Genomic DNA, 19,504 nt, shown 5'->3' with positions numbered 1-19,504 from the left:
TGTTCTATATTTACAAATATAAATATCTAAAATACAAAAATAAGTAGTGCAGTGCAAAGTATTTTAAAAGATCTTTTAAAATGTAATTCATTCTTAAAACAAAGACTCATAATAAAATAAAATTCAAGCAGATTTATACATATATATGAAACATTGAAATATGCCAGTTTCCAGAGATATAAGTACATTAAAATATACCTGAAATATTTGGGTCCTTTTTAAATAAAATGTATAAATATACATTTAAGATATATTATTTTAGATTTTTCACCTAAGAAACACAATCAAGGACTGTAGGTGCCCTTTAAGACCAGTGCAGATACTGGCCCTGGCAGATATTTTATCAACTGGGTTTAATTGAAACACAACAGAAAAAAATCCAGTTGTTGTAGGTTTTAGGCTGTAGTGAATCAGGTTTTACCACTTATTTACTACATGTAATAGGATTTGGGCCAATATCAAATCAAACTTCCTGCCCATTAACCATTTCGAAATGACATTCCTGGGATGAGCATGTGACTTAGTCAGGCTGCTTCTACAGCACCTCTTAAAAACCTGCAAACAGGTCATGAGTTTGGTCATTTTCGATGGGCTGACTGATGCGATTTATTCTGGGCCTTTGTCGTAGTGGCTCTGATAAAGGGACAGCAGCAGGATAAAAGCACACCGAGGCAGGGACTGAATTTAGATCAGAACATGAAAAGAAATAACAGAGTTTCCAAAAACAGGAATTGCAAGTCTGCGGACTGAGAAAGAAACAAAGGAAATGAGCAGATGGTCAATGGAGGCATGTCTAAGGTTACGTCTGCACTGCCTCTATATTGAACAACTTTTTCAGCTCCTCACTCCGGAAAAGCAGCAAGATAAACACTGCACAGACAGTGTAAGTTATCCAAGCATCTTTGTTTCCTTTTTTTGGCTTTGATCTCACATTACAAGTGCAATGCAGCCTATCTCTGTTATTGTTACAAGAGTGAAAAATGACTTACCGAAACCATGGCTTAGTCCAGCACCACAGAAAAGGACCATGAGAATAATATTGCCGCCCTCCCTTACTGTAAAGAGGAACTTTGTCCCCTATCCAGCACTACACAGCAACAAAGGTTAGCGTGAAAGTTGTGAGACCTGCTGTTAATCAGTAACTCGGACACATCAGCACAACATAAAGTGATAAAGAGGCTGATCTAATCAACTCACACCACCGAGATGTACTTGATTTCAAGTGCAGCTCAGATATATTGGAGAGGTTTAATGCACCGTTACACAATTCATACAAAACCCTAAACAGACCCTGCCAAAGCGCACTGAGGACAAAGAAAAATTGTGCAAGCTACACCTGTGGAGGAGGGGTGCTGAACTTGACTCTGTGACTTTTCTCACACATGTCTAAACGCCATGCAGATTTCTGCTGTTCATGCTGCAGGCAGCACAGGTTCACAAACCACAGCTTGTCATTAACCCAGTTATTATTCATCCACAATCACCTGTGATGTATGTGTAGGGTCCTGCTATTCAGTGTTTATTTTATAATACCACTTTTTCAAAGTAATTCAGGACATTGCATCTTCACCACATCTCAATTAAGCAAAACTTGTTAACTTTCCTGTGAGTATAGGGAGTTTTTGTATAATTCTTGTAATTATTATACAATTCTGCACTGACATTTCCATTCTGTTGAAGAGACTGTTGTATGTGGATGTCTCTTTCAACAACTGGCAAAAATAATCATGCCATCACACGTACAGTATATTCATTATAAACCTCAGGACCTAAATGCTTCTGCCACACAGTTCGAACGATTATTGATCAGAGGGCCCTGCAAGTTGTGCCTGAGAGGCTAAGCATACAGAACACCAGTTGGGTGAGATGTTAAAAAAGACAGTTTGGCTTGTTTCAAAATCGTCTGGTTTCTGGAGCTTTGAACTGGAAAACAGAATTATCTAAAGGCAAATTTAAAGAGGGTCATTTGACCAGGAATAGTGAAAATGCTCAATGCGTTCCCACTGCTGATCAAAAAGAAAAAACATTCTTCTTGATAACACACACCGAGTAAACTACAGATGACTTTTACTAGTGTATTTGCAGAACTGGCAGGCTTGTAAGGAAACAGATTGTGACTCTTGACCTTTGCGAGTATCGCTGTGAATTTTGGCGATACTTCACATTTGTACAACATTAACGAAGGCAGAGTTTTTCCACATGAAAGAACAGTTGAAACAAATTACATCATACCCCAGCCAGCAAGAGCTGAAAAAAGTACAGCCTGTTCAAGTAGTGGCCAATTAATTTTAAACAGCTTACTGCCATTAATGTCTAGAAAACAAAACACAAGGGCATATTTTGAAATAACCAGGCTTGGATATAGCGGTGACTAATCTCCAACACCTCTCTTTTTAAAGAACAAAAACTCTTAATGCACGTCGACCACTTATATCCACTGACCTTTAACTGCAGAGTATTTCAAATCTTAAAAGACACAGAAAAAATTCTGGTTTGATTTGATGAAAGAACCTGGAGGAAATGAGCTGGGCAGAAATTAAGAGCCCACTTGTGCTGAGACTGTGGAATCCAGATCTCATTTCTTCAGAGTAAAGTGTGGAAAGTGCTTATTCATTACTACTTCCAGCTAAATATACTGAGATGGCGCCTCTGCTGCTTCTCCTTGTATAATTCCGATACCTCACACACATTAGGTTTCCTTCAGCAGAAAAAATAGACCGCAAATGCTGCAGGACAGACCAGATTGTATATCCTTATATGTATCAGATTTACTGATGCAGAAAAAATGAAGACAAGCATGAGTTTGTTTCCGTTATAGTTCACATTGTTAATGCAATAAATGAGAAACAGTTCATAAGGACATGCTTACTGTATATCCAATCTATATGAACGATGCACCCAGTGTATGTTGTTCAACAAACAAAATTAAATCAAAGAGTTTGGTACCTTAAAGCCTTTAGCAAACACTAAGCTACTGTTGGGTACTGACTTTGCAGCTAATGATTGGTTGGGTGAGTTGAATCTGGTTGACCAGTCATTTTACAATACGCTACAAAGACAAGCCAGTGATTGATCACTGCGACTAAGACACCTGTTTCACAAAGCAGAAATATCATGCTTGAAGAAATTTGATAACCTATTGCTTAACAAGATGCCGAAAAATGATAGCACATGTTCCTAAAACACAAACCTCCTTAAGTGAAAAATCTGTTGTTCACATTTCAGCCACTCATGTGTAATCCACTGGCACGCTGGTGTCGATGACCAGAAACCAAGAGACGCTGTATTTGGCCAGGAAAACATGGACTGAAACTTGCCAAAGAAGTTTCAGTGTTTATCTGATCTGAAGCTCAGCCTGCAGTTTCCCTTCCACATTCCCCAAAACAGTAGGGAGGTGATTCAAAGAAAAGTCTGTACTGAGCATTTACACATTCCTGAAGTACAGGTAAGGCAAAAGTTCCCCCTTCACTTTATATTTGCCTAGGAGCCTCCCACTGTTTAGCATTAGTCATGCATGCACCAGTTTGAATTATGTAGCATTACAGAAGTCACCGATATTAAACTAGAATACTTGCATACTGTACATACATACTTTTATCAGTGCATGACCTGACTACTTAATAAGGAACACCCAATACTACAAATAGGTTACCCAAATATGTAGACTAGGAACAAATAAGTTAAAACAACAGATGTATCATCAAGTGCTGTAAATGTGCATGCACAAAGTCAGTGCACGAAATTAATGATTTATCTGCTCAGGTTAAAAGGGATAACTTACTTCTGTTCTCTCCAGACAGGGAGGTGGCAATTAATTTTATTCTTCTCGGTGGTGATTGTTGGCCACAAAGCTTTGAATACAGCCATAGAAAAGACTGTCTGCTCCTAAAACCACTTACTTTATTGAAAAAAAGGTGCTGGCGTTTTAAAGCTTCCTATGAGCAATTCAGGAAGCCATTCGAATAGCCTTTCTATGACCTCCTCTGCTTCTTTATTCCTTAAGAGCACACTGGTGGTTTGCTTTTCACTAAAAGAATGCAAATAAAACAGTGAAGATTTCTGTCTGTATGAAAGTGATTTTGAACAATGCAAATGCATATTTAAATGTTTTTTTTTTTACTTTAAGACTCAGTTGTGGGAGTTTTTCCTCCCAGCAAAGAGTGAACCAAACTTACTGGAAGGAAGTGAGGACATGCAAAATATTTCAGGATAATTTATTTTTTTAGATGATCAGAAAACAGCAAAATAACCAAATGAAAACAAACAAGATTATACATTTAAAAAACTTTCACTGTTGCAGAGTCTCAAATAAATAAGGGGCACGAGAAGGTATTGTCACCCGTTGTGGAGCTGTTCTTAGGTAGAATAAGACGATCTGAATCAGCAAATCTCAGATTAAGTGTTGGACTATACTCCTACAATAAATCCTTAAGGTAACCTGAATGTTCATTGCCATATATATAGATGGACGACCTTAAATCTAAGGATTTAAGGACAGAATTTACAGGTGGAGACAGAATAGTTTAAGCCAGCACACTAACCAAAGACTTCTTGACATAAGGAATAATATTTGTAGTATTTAGATACTCTACAAAGTAAGGCATTACAGCAGTCTAATCTTGAATGGGGTATTTTTAACACAGGCGTGATAGCAGCAGTCTTCACACCTGAGGGACAATTGAGGAACTCATGGAGTCGGTAACAATTGGACAAAGAACAGAGAAACAAGATTGGAGAATCAGGTCTCTTTTCTGCCATCAACTCAATTAAATGAAGTGAATTAACTAAAACTGCAAAGTGAATGGACTAGCAAAGCAAAACAGCATCCCAGTTAAAAAGGAAGCAAGAGAAAAGAAAGAAAACCAACTGAAAGTACACATTTGACACATTTATGACAAAGAAACATCCAGAAGAAGTACCACCTTCACTCATCTGCAATATGAAACACTGCAAGATAGACCTGTGTGAGTCAAGGTTCTCATGTACCTGTAGCTAACAGCAGATAGCTATAAAATCATTATTTGAGGTTGACAGGCTGTATTACAAAATTGCAGTCCTCAGTTGTCCTCTTGGGCAACATTTTGTGATGAAACTCAGGCAGGAATCCAACTATTACTTTGTGAAATTAAGTGAAAACAAGCTCCACTCAACAAATAAACAAAACGTGCACAAACACACAAAACAAGTATCTGTCTTTCGCCCCTATAACAAACAGGAAAAGCTTGTTTTTGCGCCTCTTGAACCCTGCAGTGCACAAATGTGTCCATGCTCAATTACCTCCCATTTTATCACTGAAAAGCAAACAATGGAAATAGTACAATCTTTGAAATGTGGTAGTTAGTAATTTCAGACAGCTGACAAATGCTCAGGTTACTTTTAGCTCTCATATTCTCACGTTTTGGAAAGTAGGTCAGACCTGCAAGCTTGTGCACCTCTCAGCTCAGGCCAAGGAGCAGCAGGCAGGTTGACAAGGAAACCTGTAGCAGCGAGAGGCATGGGAACAGCAGAGCAAACAGCAGGCACAGAACACACAGCTCTCAGCAGATCTCATTAATGTCAGAGCATGTTTAACTGACAAACAGGAAACCCAGAGCACCAGTACAAGGCCGTGTGAATGTCACCTAGCAAAGTGAATTACGAGTTACTGACGGCCTTTGTTTCCTTTCACTTCGAGCAACGCTGAAGTACCAAACACTTCACTACCTGCTACAAGACGAATCACAACATTAAAAGCATTAGGACCTCACCGGCACGTAACGCACTCTCCGAAATTATCGAGAGCTGAAATCACAGAGATCTCTAGATGTCCTAGTGGTGTTGCGGTAGATCCCCTGTCAAAATGTGGAAGGGAAATACCACAGGTCTCACGCGGTCTTCTAGGGGATCAGCGCTTTCCTTTGAAGTCCAGTTTTGTGACTGCCATAAGGTTGGCAGAGCAATGCAGAACCTTTAATCCAGTTTGATTAATACTACAAAATGAGTTGGTTTTAAAGAACGTGCTGGATTGCTTCAGAGACCTATGACGATTAAAAAGTCGGGGGGGGGGGGGGGGTGGGGAGGGGGGTATCAGACCACGACGAAGGGTTATCCCCCTTCCCCAGGCTCTCAGCTGACCCTTACAGCTCTCCTGTTTAATTAACCTCCCACCGGGCAGTTCAGCAGGCTGGCCTGGGCTTCTGTACGACTCAACGGCCAGACGACAGAACACGGGCATCTCTCCCTCACAATCCCGCTGTCACGTGTCAGAGTCAAGCCAGCAGGTCCCCCCTGTCCGGGGCTTGGGGAGCCAGTGTGTCTGCAGCCGCTCCGGGTCTTTTAAAAGCAGCAGCTCCTGGAGACCTGGCAGGAGCTGCTAAACCGGTCCAATCAAACCAATAACGATCCCCATTCATGCTGGGAACCCGACACTGCAGGACCAGGGGTGGGGACCTCCGTATTACCTGAAAGCCTGCGTTCACACCTGTAGCAGCAGGGGGCAGAAAACCTGACTATCGGGCTATTGATGGAAAGAAAGTTTGTCTCTGCCAATCCTACAATCCCCATGTTCTCCTGGGTTTTCAAGGCAGGTGGAAGGTGAACGTTTTTAGCAGCATGTTTTTTGGAGTCTAGCTTTCGGCCCCCCCTTAAGGCTGCTTGGCTGAGAATGGCCCAGAAATGTATTCAATTGAGTTACAAGACTCAACTTTCTATACATCTCATTCATCTTTCTGCTTCTATATAATGTTAGCAGCCACTATGAGTTTCACCGTGATGGGGGCTTATAGGTATAGAACTGCTGTCTTAACAGAATTTGAAGTTTCTTAAGGACTCACTCCAATGAGGTGAAACTAATCAATATTTATTCCAATAATCTATAGACACTGCTTTCTCTTAAAAGAAGCCATAGCCCCAAACGTTGGTCCTTGTATAATAGACAAACATAAGATACAACATAATTATGTGTATTAACTTAACTTGTGACTCTACCTCCAATAAGTCATAAAATTATTTACAAATAAAATTTATTGGCAGGAAATTTTGGAGTATTCAATTCCATCACTTTACAAGCGAGGCAATTTGCTGCAACAACTAAGGAGAATTATCATTTTGAAGCTTACATCTTTAGTCTCTTGTAGCATGACTGCCACCTACTGGCTAGCTGAAGGAGAGACAAGAAGGCAATTGACAGCAATACTTGAAAACAGCAAAGAAGTCACAGATGCCCAGAAACACCAGAAAGTCAAGAAACGTGGAATTGAATTTTTAATTTTTCCTCAAATCCTGAATCCCCATAATCAGTTTGTCATACAAGTTGCATGCAGGTCCAAGCAGAATCTAATACTATATTTAAACATCTATGATCACGCAATAATTTATCATTTAAATCATAATATTTTTTTTTACACTTTATATTAAATAATATGAATTTATAGCTACCAAGAAATAGCTGCCTAGTGTCAGGTTTAGAATGGACGTAGATCTGAGAATCGTCAGCACAGACGTGGTCATTCAGACCATGTGATGTTAATATCCGACCAGCTGAACATGTAAATGCGGAGTAGCAGTGGCCCAGTACTGAACCCGAGGAACTGAGGAACACCAGACTTAATGAACCCAACTTCAGAACCGAAACCCCAAGAGAGAAGAAGAGTCATTGATCAGTAAGGCAAGAATTGATTCATTTTAGCGCAACGTCAGACATTCCAAACACAGCTAGAGGAGAAGGTCATGTTTAACAGTGGCAAAAACAGCACTGAGGTCGAGGAGAAGAAGAAGTGTTAGAGAATCGGCACCAGCAGCCGCAAGAAGATAGTAACTTTAACAAGGGCAGTTTCTGTGCTGTGTAATTGTCTGAAACCAGACTAGAAGGGTTTGAAGAGGTTATTTGCAATGAGATGACTGTTTTATTGAACTTCAATAGCAATTCCTAAAATTGTGCAAGAAAGCATAAGCATTGGTAGGAATTAGGGTGAACATTGTTTAGGTTGTCCAGAGCCTGATTTGGTGTTTTGGGTAACAGCAGGCACCTGGTGCCACTCCAGTGCTCAAGGGCTCAAACAGCTGGTGGATTTCATGTGCAATACTAATTTACTTAGGTATGCAGTGTCATGAAAAAGAGAAGAACCAGCATACATAGACATACAGGGAGGAGGATTAACTTTCCGACTCCCAAACACATGAGAAAAGTGCACTGATGACCTCAGCGCCTGGCCAAGTTCACTGTGGGGCTGTGTGTCTGAAAGGATCGTCACTGATGTCATGGTACTAAAGCCTGAAGCGCTGGGGCACAGCCCTCGCTTAATGACAGAGGCTCGACGCTACTCAATTAGAAGCTACGGAAATAACGACCTTCGGCATGCCAGCTTGTATGAGAGACTGAAAAAAATGTATAGAAACCAGAGTTGTCTTTACTTTACCGAGGAACACAAACAGCTCTTCCATTGGACCACAGCAACTCTTTCCCCACCAACAGTTGAACCTCCTTTGAAGGCATTCATTCCTGGAGGCCTGGGATTAGACCCGTTCTTGCCCAGAACCCATTACCCAGCTTCATTTTGACTCAACAGGCAGGAGGAAAGCCTGTGGAGCAGTCTCCCACTCACACACGCTCATTTCCCAATCTCGTGTCTCACGTCCCATTACAGGTTACTGAAGAAGCCGGAAGTCAAGATACTATCTAAACATTATGCATCATTACAATAGAGGAAGCCTTTTGAAGTTCCCCCATCACAAGTGTGCTGATGTTACTGAGCTGCCCCCCTCCCTCCAAATTTTTTCCCCCCACTCATGACTGAGTACCAGGAGAGAGGCTGCCCTAAAGGGCCAGCTCTGTCTCTCCCCTGGGAACCCGGCACCTGTAATTTATAAGCAGCCTTTTAAGAGCTGAGTGAAGAAAGAAATCTTGGAAGGGAACCTATTGTTTCAGTACAGCTCACTCAAGCAAAACACTGAACCGCAGCACAAAGGGGACAGTTCATTTCTTTTTCACTGAAACACAAAGGCCACAGACTGAAGAGCTCTGAGGAAATACTTCTTTTACATTTCCATAATTGCTTGGAATGCAAAATATTTATCTGCAAAAACAATGGGGTGTCAGTACTCACTGGTGACAATGAGGAAGATGGGTGTTTCACCATAAAGTGCTGTGGATTGTTGTGGTGCTAGTAGTGTTTTTCCCTACTGTACCCCACGGTGACACGTTCTAAGGGTGATGCGTTTGTATAAATAAATTGACATGCCTGTCAGGTAGAAATGTGTGAATCATTTATTGAGGGAGGAAGAAACAGTTGTAGACCCCACAAGCAAGCTCACCACCACTATCCTGAAAAGGTGAGACTCCATTCATACCACCACTACTACTAATAATAATAATTCCTTACACTTATATAGTCCTTTCTGGACACTCAAAGCGCTTTAGAGGTAATGGAGATCCCCTTCACCACCACCAGTGTGCAGCCCCACCTGGATAATGCGACGGCAGCCATAGTGCGCCAGAACGCTCACCACACACCAGCTCTCAGTGGGGAGGAGAAGAGAGTGATGAAGCCAGTTCAGAGATGGGGATTATTAGGAGGCCATGACTGGTAAAGACCAATAGGAAATTTGGCCAGGAACGCCGGGGTAACACCCCTACTCTTTCCAAGAAACTCCCTGGGATTTTTAATAACCACAGAGAGCCAGGACTTCGGTTTTACACTTCATCCCAAGGACGGAGCCCATTTTACAATATAGTGCCCCCATCAATATACTGGGGCATTAGGATCCACACAGACCGCAGGGTGAGCGCCCCCTACTGGCCCCACTAACACCTCTTCCAGCAGCAACCTTAGCTTTTCCCAGGAGGTCTCCCATCCAGCTACTGACCAGGCTCACACCTGCTGAGCTTCAGTAAGTTGTCAGTTGTGAGCTGCAGGGTGAAACGGCTGCCTTTCTCTTGCATTAGTGGGATAGTTTCACTTGAACCAGTGCATCATAACAATGGTCTAGCTAGCCCATTCTGTGTGGCCCACCCTCAACCGATCCCTGTAAACCCATTTCCCAGAGACCCCCCTGGAATGGGTGGCTGCTGTTCCCATCCCGATCCGCACAACATGGAATGCAAAATGACAGCCCCCCACACCATACCCCACCCCTGCTGTCCGCCAGCGCTGCGCAGGTCTCCAGAAGAGGCTGCTCCTCTCTCCTATTACGTGTGCACGCTACACCTATGCATAACGCCTGAAGAAGGCTTCGCATGTCAAAACGTTGTCTTTTTCTTTTCAGCAGGGAATAAACCTTTTCTCGTTCCTTTGCAGCCTACACGTGCTGACGCAGCTCCCTACTCAAACTTCTTCCACGTGTGCATCCTGACTGATGCCTGGTCTCCTCACGACTCTCTTTCAGGTTCAATGGTTTGTTTTAGGCAGCAGCTGGTGGCAGGCAGCCCGGTCACTTCTGGAGTGGAGGCAGCTGTGTGCGAGAGGAACAAGATCGCGTCTCCACGTTGGCTGTTCAGAATCTCAGAAATTCAGTTAGGGATATACAGAAATGTGACGTATGCAAACAAGACAGAGAGTGTGGGGAATTTTGATTTCAGTGTTTTGGATCCATCTATATTCAACGCCATGAAAAACGTTCTGGCCAACACTGGATTCCAAGCCACATCGGAGCGATTAAGTGCTTTTTTTCCCCTCTTCCACCCTTGAGCGCATAGCTTGCGATGATCAGCAAAGACAGAGAATGTCAGGGGCTAATGAGGGATCAAATCTTTAATCCCTGAAGCAGTTCAATATGAGCAGAGACCGAGAAGTGATAATGAGGTATATACCCCGTGATTTAAATTACAGTGAATAAAACTGTGACGGTAAGGCTAGTGATCGGTCATGGAAAACTGAGGACAGCAGTTAAACCAGGCAGACTGACATTTGCTGAGAAAACTGATATGTCCATACAAAACGATAACCACTTTTTGAATGGAAAATGGGCTGTGTAAAAGCTTGAAACAATTTGCGCACTTTCCCCTTTTCTGGAGTGCCTGTGACCTCAACTAGCTGCAAAAGCTCACAGTTGTCCCATCTGCAGTTATATCTGACGCAAGACAGCCGGGCCCACTGCATTGGCCTGAAAGAGAACCCTATTCTCCTCCATCCTCCTCTCTTTCTCTCCTTGTGGTCTGCATGACAACTGGGCACATTAAAGACACCTAGAGCAAGTAGTTCAGGTGGGCAGCTGCGTCAGCATGCGTAGGCTGCAAAGGAACAAGTAATAGGTTTCTTCCCTGCTGCCGTGGGGCCTTCTTCAGGTGTGAGCAAGTGTCTAGAAGCACGAGAGAAGGGATTTAAGAAGATTTAACCCCTCCGAGGTAGGGTAAAGCAACAGAACACACAGCCATATGGAGGCAGCAGATGGCGAGGCCCAAGTGAATGACTTTAAAAGTCGCTCCATTCAAACAGTCAAACGTGAACCAAGGAGGGCAGTGGGACCAACCCACATGGAAGTGCACTGAAGACTGAGACCAGGAGGCACTGCACCAGTTGCCCAGACGTGCGGTTTATGGCTACCCCGGCTTCTCTCGAGAAACGGCTGGATGAGACTGTTGGATTCATCGGCCGCTCCTACTAAACAGCCTAGAGATGGCGAATGGCCCCCTTGTCTGCAACCATCCCTATGTTCTTACACAGGAGCTCAAGAAGCTTGCTACTGTTTCCAGACCTGAAATCACTACATCACTGCACCTGCTGACTGGCTTAAAGCTATATATTTAATTTTAAATGTTTCCTAGTTTTTTTTTAAAATAAGGTCAAGAGCTGGACTGAAGTCCCTTGGTTGTCCGTCTCCCCGAAAGGCACTTTTAATTCATTCTTTTGAACACAAATAATAATTCATCGAAGCTTGCAAGCCTGTTAACGCGCTAAAAAGGAAAGTGCTGAAGGAACCAAAACATTAAATACTGACGAAAGGACAAAGTTTTTTTCCCCGTTTTTTAAAGTGTGGAACACATTTCCTGGTAAGCATTGCTTGCGTTTAAAAAAAATAATTCAACTCTAGTCTATGAGGCCATGTTCACCTGACACTAAATTAATTAATTAAAGAGGACGGAGAGGCCTGTACATTCGTTTCATGGTGTTTTAGATTGCTTCAGAAGGTACAAAGATGACTGGGTACGTTAGGAAATAAAAAAACTTTTAAGAGTTCAATCACTATCCTTCAGAAAGTACTTTAATCACGCAGGTAACCCTGAAAAGGCACAATGTGTAGTCTTCCGTGTCACAGGGGGTTTGAACAGTGTATGCCCCTGTGCCGTCTAGTTGCAAAGCCACTCAGAAAAGCTGCAATCGCAGCGCCGCAACGCGAGGCTCGGAGCGAGCGAGCGAGCCGCGAGCTACTCACCGTCCAGGAGACCGGGGGTCGCGTTGCCAAGGTGAAGGTCAACTTTTCCGTCGATACGTTAAATGACACCCGCATCATGCTGTCGCGCCCGGGCCCAGCAGGGGCCCCTCCACAGAGCACGGAGCCGAGCTCTCTCGCTCTCTACGGCGCGAGGCTGCACTGCCCCCTTCCAGACAGCCCCTCTTAGGGAGCTGCGCCCACCTGCTGTCCAACAGCCGCCCCAGTGCCCGCGCAGCACGGCCCCATCTCCCACTGCTGCTCAGACCAGGCCTGCGGCAGCGCTAATCAGATTAGCAGCTTTTACAAGTCTGAGAGGAGCCTGTGCAGAATTTCAGGCAGTCTGGCAAGGCTGCAGGACAGAAAAAACCTGCTGCGCTCCTGAAGAGCAATAAAGTTATATTAATCGCCTGGGAAGGAATTAGGGAGTGCGGGGGCTACGGTGTGTATTCTGTCAAGCCCCATGCATGCTTGGAATGACAAAGGATGATTGGAGCACAAGGCCAGAGTCCTGCAGCAGTGCTTCTGGTCCCATTTGTAATGTTCCATTTTTTTTTTTTACATTTTGATTGCAGCTTTTGTGCTAATGCAAGCATTATTAAGCAATGAAATCGACTGTGGGTATGAAACATCGCTCTTGGGATTAATGTGCAAGTCACAGAAGCTACATCTAGTAGGGGCCCTGAAACAAAAATGGACACTTGCCAGACACTTCATCCTTTTCGTATTGCTGATCTCCTTTACTTATATAGGACAGGTTTTCTGGACACTCCACTCAAAGAGGCACTGGGGACTCCCCTCCACCACCAGTGTGTAGCACGTGTTACACTCACCACACACCAGCTGCCAGTGGGAAGTTTTAATGACCACAGAGAGTCAGGACCTTGGTTTTATGTTGGCGTAAAAAGTGCCCTTCATCACTATACTGGGGCATTAGGACCCACACAGACCGCAGGGTGAGCGCCCCCTACTGGTCCCACCAACACCTCTTCCAGCAGCAATCTTAGCTTTCCCAGGAGGTCTCCCATCCAGGAACTGACCAGGCTCACACCCACTGAACTCCAGTGGGCTGGCAGTGAGCTCCAGTGGACAGAATTGTGGATTCATTGCACTCACAACCCAAAGGCATACCATACAAGCACTAAATAGCACATACAAAGTATGCGGTATTTGGAATCTCTAACTCCAGAGGGATAGAGAATGGCTTGCTGTACCTAGAAAAATAATTCACGTGCCAGAGCTGGCACATGAATTGAGGGTTACCAACTGCTAGCCTAGGGCACTCTGTTGCACACTGACCTGGTTTTGCAAAGCACTGTAATTCCAATATACATCAGCCTCTCTTCATAAGTTGAGAAGCTTTGCTCCAGCTTCAAACAAATGGATCATTTGAATTGATATTTTCTTCACAGTCTATAGGACCTAGAACAGTATTGCACTATGCCCCAGCCAAATCAGCACTCAAAACATTTCATCCTTGGACAAGCACTGTTTGCTTTTGCTTTCAACAAATATTTGCAGCTGTTCAGTTAACTGTAACATACCTTTATGTTACAACATGCAGCTAGTGTGTATATTATTTAAGCTTACTTCAAGAGCAGCTCTCTTCACTGCATTCATAATGGATTGCTCACACAGTGTAAACATATCAGTTTCACTGTCATTAGCCTGTTGAGTTTTTTACACTAATATTTAGTCAGCCTGTGCTTCAGATTCTGAATTGAAGATGTGTTAAAAATTAGCTCAATCAGCACAGCATGTTTTGTTTAAGGATATATAAGTACATTTCTTTATAAATATCCTGCTTGTTTTTTTCCTCCCTTAAAAGCCTGGCATGAATAATGTTTTTTGGCCAAACATCACTGGATCCATCTCTGCAGATTTTATCACACCTGACAACACTGGGCTCATTATTCTGCACCAGAATACTTAATTAGGTACATAACATATGAATACATTACATCATACAGTATAGGTTGGTGTTAAGTAATTTACTAGGTATACATATATAGTTTAAGTAGGTATTAATTACATTGGTACATATTGTAGGTACACATTGGTATTAAGTAATGATCATAGAGGAACATATACAAAGTATAAATAGGTTTAAAGTAATAAGTAGGTGCAGAACAAAACTGTTCACAAGTGCAGATATAAATTAATCCTGGTAAAGCGAAATAATTCTCCCCTAACTGGACTGACTTTCATTAACAAACAAATTAAAACTGCACTGATTCAATCACTTAAGAAATCATATTAAGTTAAATCAAAAAATAACAAAGAATAATGAAGACATTCTTGATACTCACAAGATTTGGAGTGCTGATGTATTTCAAGGAGAACCTCTGGAAAAACAAAAGAGATTTTTATTATTACTTATTAAAGCTAGCACATGCATTTTAATTAAGAGTGACATTTGAAATCACACACATCTTGTGGAGCATTAAAAACATTATTTGCACAACATCAGTTTTGTTTGGAAATGTGACAAGTTATGATAACCATAAAATAATGTTTTGCTCCATGTTTCTTACTTTTGCATGCGAGTATTATTCAAGGTATAGAATATTTCTTAACATGCCCAGTATATTTGAGAAGCTTAGTGCCTGGCTTGAGAAGTGTTTTAGCAGTTGTGGCAGAGATCTCAAAGAAAACTTATAGTGGGGGTTACCAGGAGGCAAACTGGTGGGTCACTCTGTCGCGTTTGGTACTGGGAGAATGAATGTTTTCTGGTTTCACATGGGGGGTGACGACCAAAGACATTTTCTTACTTCTTGGTGTTGGTGCTAAGGAGGGTTTCTCCTTGCAAGTTTTATTTCTTGGGGTTAAACTGAAGGATGGCTTATTTTCCTACAACACAAATAAGTGGGGATCTCAAAAAGTATTGGGGTGCACCCCCCCCCCCAGCACAAGCCAGTATGTCCACTGTAAACCCCTCCTAAAGGCTGGCCAGCTCGTAATTAATACCTGAAAAAAAATCGGCACACCTTTAAACATCAGATAGAAGAGAGCTTGAGTTTATCTGAGTGACATGTGATGTTCCACCTTATGAGTGCAGATAAGACATTTGTCGGGGACAATCCCTGCACTAAAACCAAAAAGAACGCAACATTTCCAGAACCAAAGAAGGGGGCTTGCATGTCGCACAACCTGAATGGTTTACTGCTCAGGCTGTGAAACAGAACACTCTATTGTTGAAGATGACAAGAATGAAGCGTCTGTGAGAGACAGAAACTGGCAGCTGATATTATCAGCTTGTCAGCACTGACCTAAGAAGGTAAGACAAAGACCTGCACTCTCTTACTGCTCTCATTGATGAGCTCCTTAAGAACAACAGCGGAGCACAAAGCGGATCCATCCAACCAGGAAATCACCTCTTGAGCACGAGACAGGTTTGCCAGACTTCCTTCTCATCGATACTGGAGAGTGGCATGTAGTTTCTAGGAGGGTCTGGGGTTCGGCAGCAAGGGCTGGACACCAGATCATCAAGGTACAAGGATGGAACTTCATTCCACAAATGCACACAATCCCATTTTTGAACGTGCCAGTGCATTTTCATTTTATTAGACATATTCCTGGAGTAAGGTTTTGGACTATGAATAGCTCCCATGTGTTATTAGCTGGGAGAAGATGATAATTTGAGAGTGCAGAGCTCTTCCAGTTCCTGAAAAGGCACAGCTAGCTGAAAGCCTGACAGCCTGAAAAGCAGATATGGATTGTTTTATTCCGGCCTAAATGACATTTATCCAGTGAGCCCATTTCTGAGTGCAGTTCAAACACCAGGGGCTATACAGGGGGCTTGTTTTATGACCCAAATAAATGAATTTCAGACAAAGTAGCTTGTAACCTCTGATGGCACTGACCCACTTATAAAAGTTATTTTCGTCGAGTGCATAATACTACTGGAGCCTAGGCTTAGCCACTGAACAGTTAGGCCACCCCTCTCCTTTTGGCTGTTTTTTTTTAATCGCATAATTAAAAATAACGGCGTGTCTGCCAAACACTAGATTTTTCCGCCACGAAATCTCACTCCCGCACTCAGACATTTTAAAAACCGCTGGCGAGCTATTAAACTATCAATAGCTGAGCCGTTTTATGGTATTACCATTCAGCAACTGAAGGGGACAGACTCATTAATTGAGGGGACATGCTCCCAAAAGCGGTTGCCAAACAGGGAAACGTCAGTCCAAAGCAATTTAATTAAAACCGAATTAATTTAAAGTCAAAGCTGAAGAAAGTTGAGCTTCAGCAAATCCTTTGCCCCCCGTTAGGATGGTGGGGTAGCCCTTCTGAAAGTTAACGAGTCGCGTTGGTGCAGCCGGGGAGCTGTAGGCAGCGTAGTGGCTGAACGTCTTTCACGTTTCTTAAATGAAATAACCGAACCAAAACTCCGGCATAAACCTTTCTTATAAAACGTAGGATAACACCGCTGTCCGAATGCATCTCGCAATTAGATTATTCGCCTATACGTTAGGGGGGAGCACAAAGAGAATTAAGTTTATAATGAGTATCAAATTAGCAGCAGTCGAGGTCTACTATGATAGAAGCATGACAGTTGATTCTGGGGGTCTCCTGGATGGCGCCCGGGAAGTGCTTTTGTGCAAGCGGCCACAGAATAGTTTGACCCCCCCCTGCCCAGCACTCAAGATTAGTTCAACCCCCATCTCTGCCGGATGGCCCCTCAATCACCCCGCAGTAGCCATGGCAACCGGCTAAACTCAGCGGCCGGCGACAAAGCCTTAAATATGAATCGCGAAAATGAAAAGACACTTGCTATCCATTTTCCAAACACGCCTTGTGCCTTAGAGCAGGTTTCCCCAATTCAGACGCGAAGTTACGCTCCTGATTGTTAATGTCAGCGTAACTTTATCATGAACTTTAGATGATAATACGCAGCCTGCGACAACTTTCAGAAACAGGAAAAAAACAAAACAGATTTAGTACATCCGTCCCCCAAGCAGGAGTGCAGGCACTTCCATCGGGCGCTCTCGAAGTAACTTACCTTTTTCATCATGAGGAGCTTTTTTTAAAATTGTGATTTAGGCTGAAAGAAAAAATCCTTCCGTCGGCTCAGATCGCGCAGGGAACGGTGACCGAGTTTGAAAAACGCATCGCCTCTTCCTCCTTCTTCATCCATGAATCGCATCGACTCTCCGGGCTCTCGGAACCGCGGCTGAAGACCCGTCTCCACGGCGCCGTCTCATACTGGAGAGCAGAGATTTGCTCGGGGCCGCCACGGTTCAGGGCGAAGATGAAAACTTGAAATACAGTATCGTCTCCTCCTCACCTCCCCCCACCCTCCCAACCGGTCGGTGCAGCCGCACACGGAACAAAACTCGCAGTATCGCAGGCAGGCGACTGAACACCATCAAGAGGGGAAACTAGAAATACAGAAATCAAGAGAGAGGGAAAAAAAAACCCAAAACGTATAACTGTCCACTTAAGCAAGAAATGCACGCTTCTCAGAAATGAGATGTGTGCCTGTGCACAGGTTCCCCTCGGTCCAAAACAGCGCCCTGAACCCGCCGTGAGGCGGAGTTACATACTTGAGTTGAACTGCAAACAGCCGGGAACGAAAAGGCGAGGTCTGGCACTTCGGGCATTTCACAGATTTGCGGAAATCTCTCTCATCTGAAAATAAGCATCAAGCGAGCACTTCGTCCATGTGCAAACTCGCTCACATCGTCCCTCCAATAACACGGGCAGGCTAACTGCTGGGTTTTGCACACGTTTGACCTGATGGACAGTAACGGCACTGGAGATGGGAACAATTCCCCTCCCTCCCTCATCCTCCTCTCAAAGAGAGCACAAAGGTGGTCGCATCTACTGAGCAGCGCACAACTCCTTAATAATAATAAAAAAAGGTCACAATATAATTATTCAACATTTAAACGCCAAAAGACGTGTGATTCAACGTCTGCAGTTATCTCGCCGATCCCCAAATTATTTCTGGCTAGGATTCGCACCTATCGAACTTCCTCAACGCTGCTATTAACAATAATTTCCCGTTTGATGATAAAAAAGCCAAACACGGTGTCTTCTCTGGATGACTCCATTCCCGATTACTGCGTAATTTTCCATCCCACGTTATAAGAAAGCGACTTAAAAGCGTAACAGAAGCAGTCGTTCTAATAATTTTAGTTAATTTCCTGATCAATCTAAAAAAAAAAACTTATGATGACAATTAGATTTAAATATTGTTTTAGCTTTCAAACAGTCGCATTCCAATAATTTCTCATTTTGATCCCGGCTACGTATGTTTTCTATTTCCTGTCATTTTAGCCGCAATATAGAGTTCAGGCCAATTATATTAACAGAGGCAGAGAGAAGCTACAACCCCATAACTGAAGCCAGTATCAGAAGAAAGAGCCTGTCCTTCTAAAACAACCTCCCTGTGGAGATTTCCTGTATATCTTTTCATTCCAAAAATGCCCTGAACTGCTTAAACTGGAAACGTGTAGCACTTTGAATAAAGTACGTTTGGTTCACATGTGACTCCAGGAATGCGAATTAACACGTGCACAGATTATGCAAATAAAACTGAGGATTTGGTTGCCGATTGTCCCGAATTAAAACCGTAATAACCTCGTTTTCCATTTAAAAAAAAAGATGCATGGTTTCAGATGAGATTTTGTAAAACGGTTCCGGGATATTTTAAAAGCAAACCTTGCAGTACCTGAACAGACAACGGAAAATCTGAAGCTCCCAAACCCTACAATAGCTTTTCCAACTAGATCCATCGTATTTACTTAGTGGGTTCCTTTCTGTTCCAGTGGAACAACCTAAGCGCGAAGAGGAAAAGGTTAAGGTTTATCCCATGCTGAAAAGAAAAGAGACACGACGTCTCTTCTTTTCAGACGAAGAAGGCTCCACAGTCGAAATCCTGTGTCCCTTTTTTCCTTTTCAGCTTTGAATAAACCTTTATCTGATCCTTTGCAGCCTACGCATGCTGACGCAGCTCCCCAACTCAACTTCTTCAACTACAACTTGAGTCAAAGACTGAATTTGTGACCCTATACCTGCAGCCAGGACGAGCGCATGACACAAACCCCCTCCCTCCTCCTCAACAACAAAGTACTAAAACATGTCGGGTGGCGGCAGATATGAACTGAAAAGCCCATTTCTTAGATAAGCGGTCTTGTACCCGAGGCGAAGGGGA

General features: G+C 43.1%; 1 protein-coding gene across 3 annotated transcripts in view; it reads right to left on the bottom strand.

Annotated features, from left to right (window-relative positions):
* Window positions 1-19,454, bottom strand: part of spata13 (spermatogenesis associated 13) — a 42,240-nt gene extending 22,786 nt beyond the window's left edge. Inside the window, exons 1-2 of one of the 3 annotated variants that reach the window (XM_088638840.1) lie at window positions 17,348-19,454; window positions 14,655-14,690 (exon numbers count right to left, since the gene is read on the bottom strand). In XM_088638840.1, the coding sequence (XP_088494966.1) occupies window positions 14,655-14,690; window positions 17,348-17,359 (48 nt within the window). In that variant the 5' untranslated portion in view covers window positions 17,360-19,454. Of the gene's footprint in view, window positions 1-989; window positions 1,029-5,747; window positions 5,901-14,654; window positions 14,691-17,347 lie in introns of those variants that run through there. The other 2 variants (XM_088638843.1, XM_088638842.1) reach the window with 2 other exon arrangements.
* Window positions 19,455-19,504: the final 50 nt, after the last annotated feature.

The sequence above is a fragment of the Lepisosteus platostomus genome, chromosome 7, assembly GCF_059453375.1.
Source record: "Lepisosteus platostomus isolate fLepPlt1 chromosome 7, fLepPlt1.hap1, whole genome shotgun sequence".
NCBI lineage: Eukaryota > Metazoa > Chordata > Actinopteri > Semionotiformes > Lepisosteidae > Lepisosteus > Lepisosteus platostomus.
The sequence above is the reverse complement of the archived record's forward strand: the minus strand, read 5'-3'. Positions and strand labels throughout refer to the sequence as shown.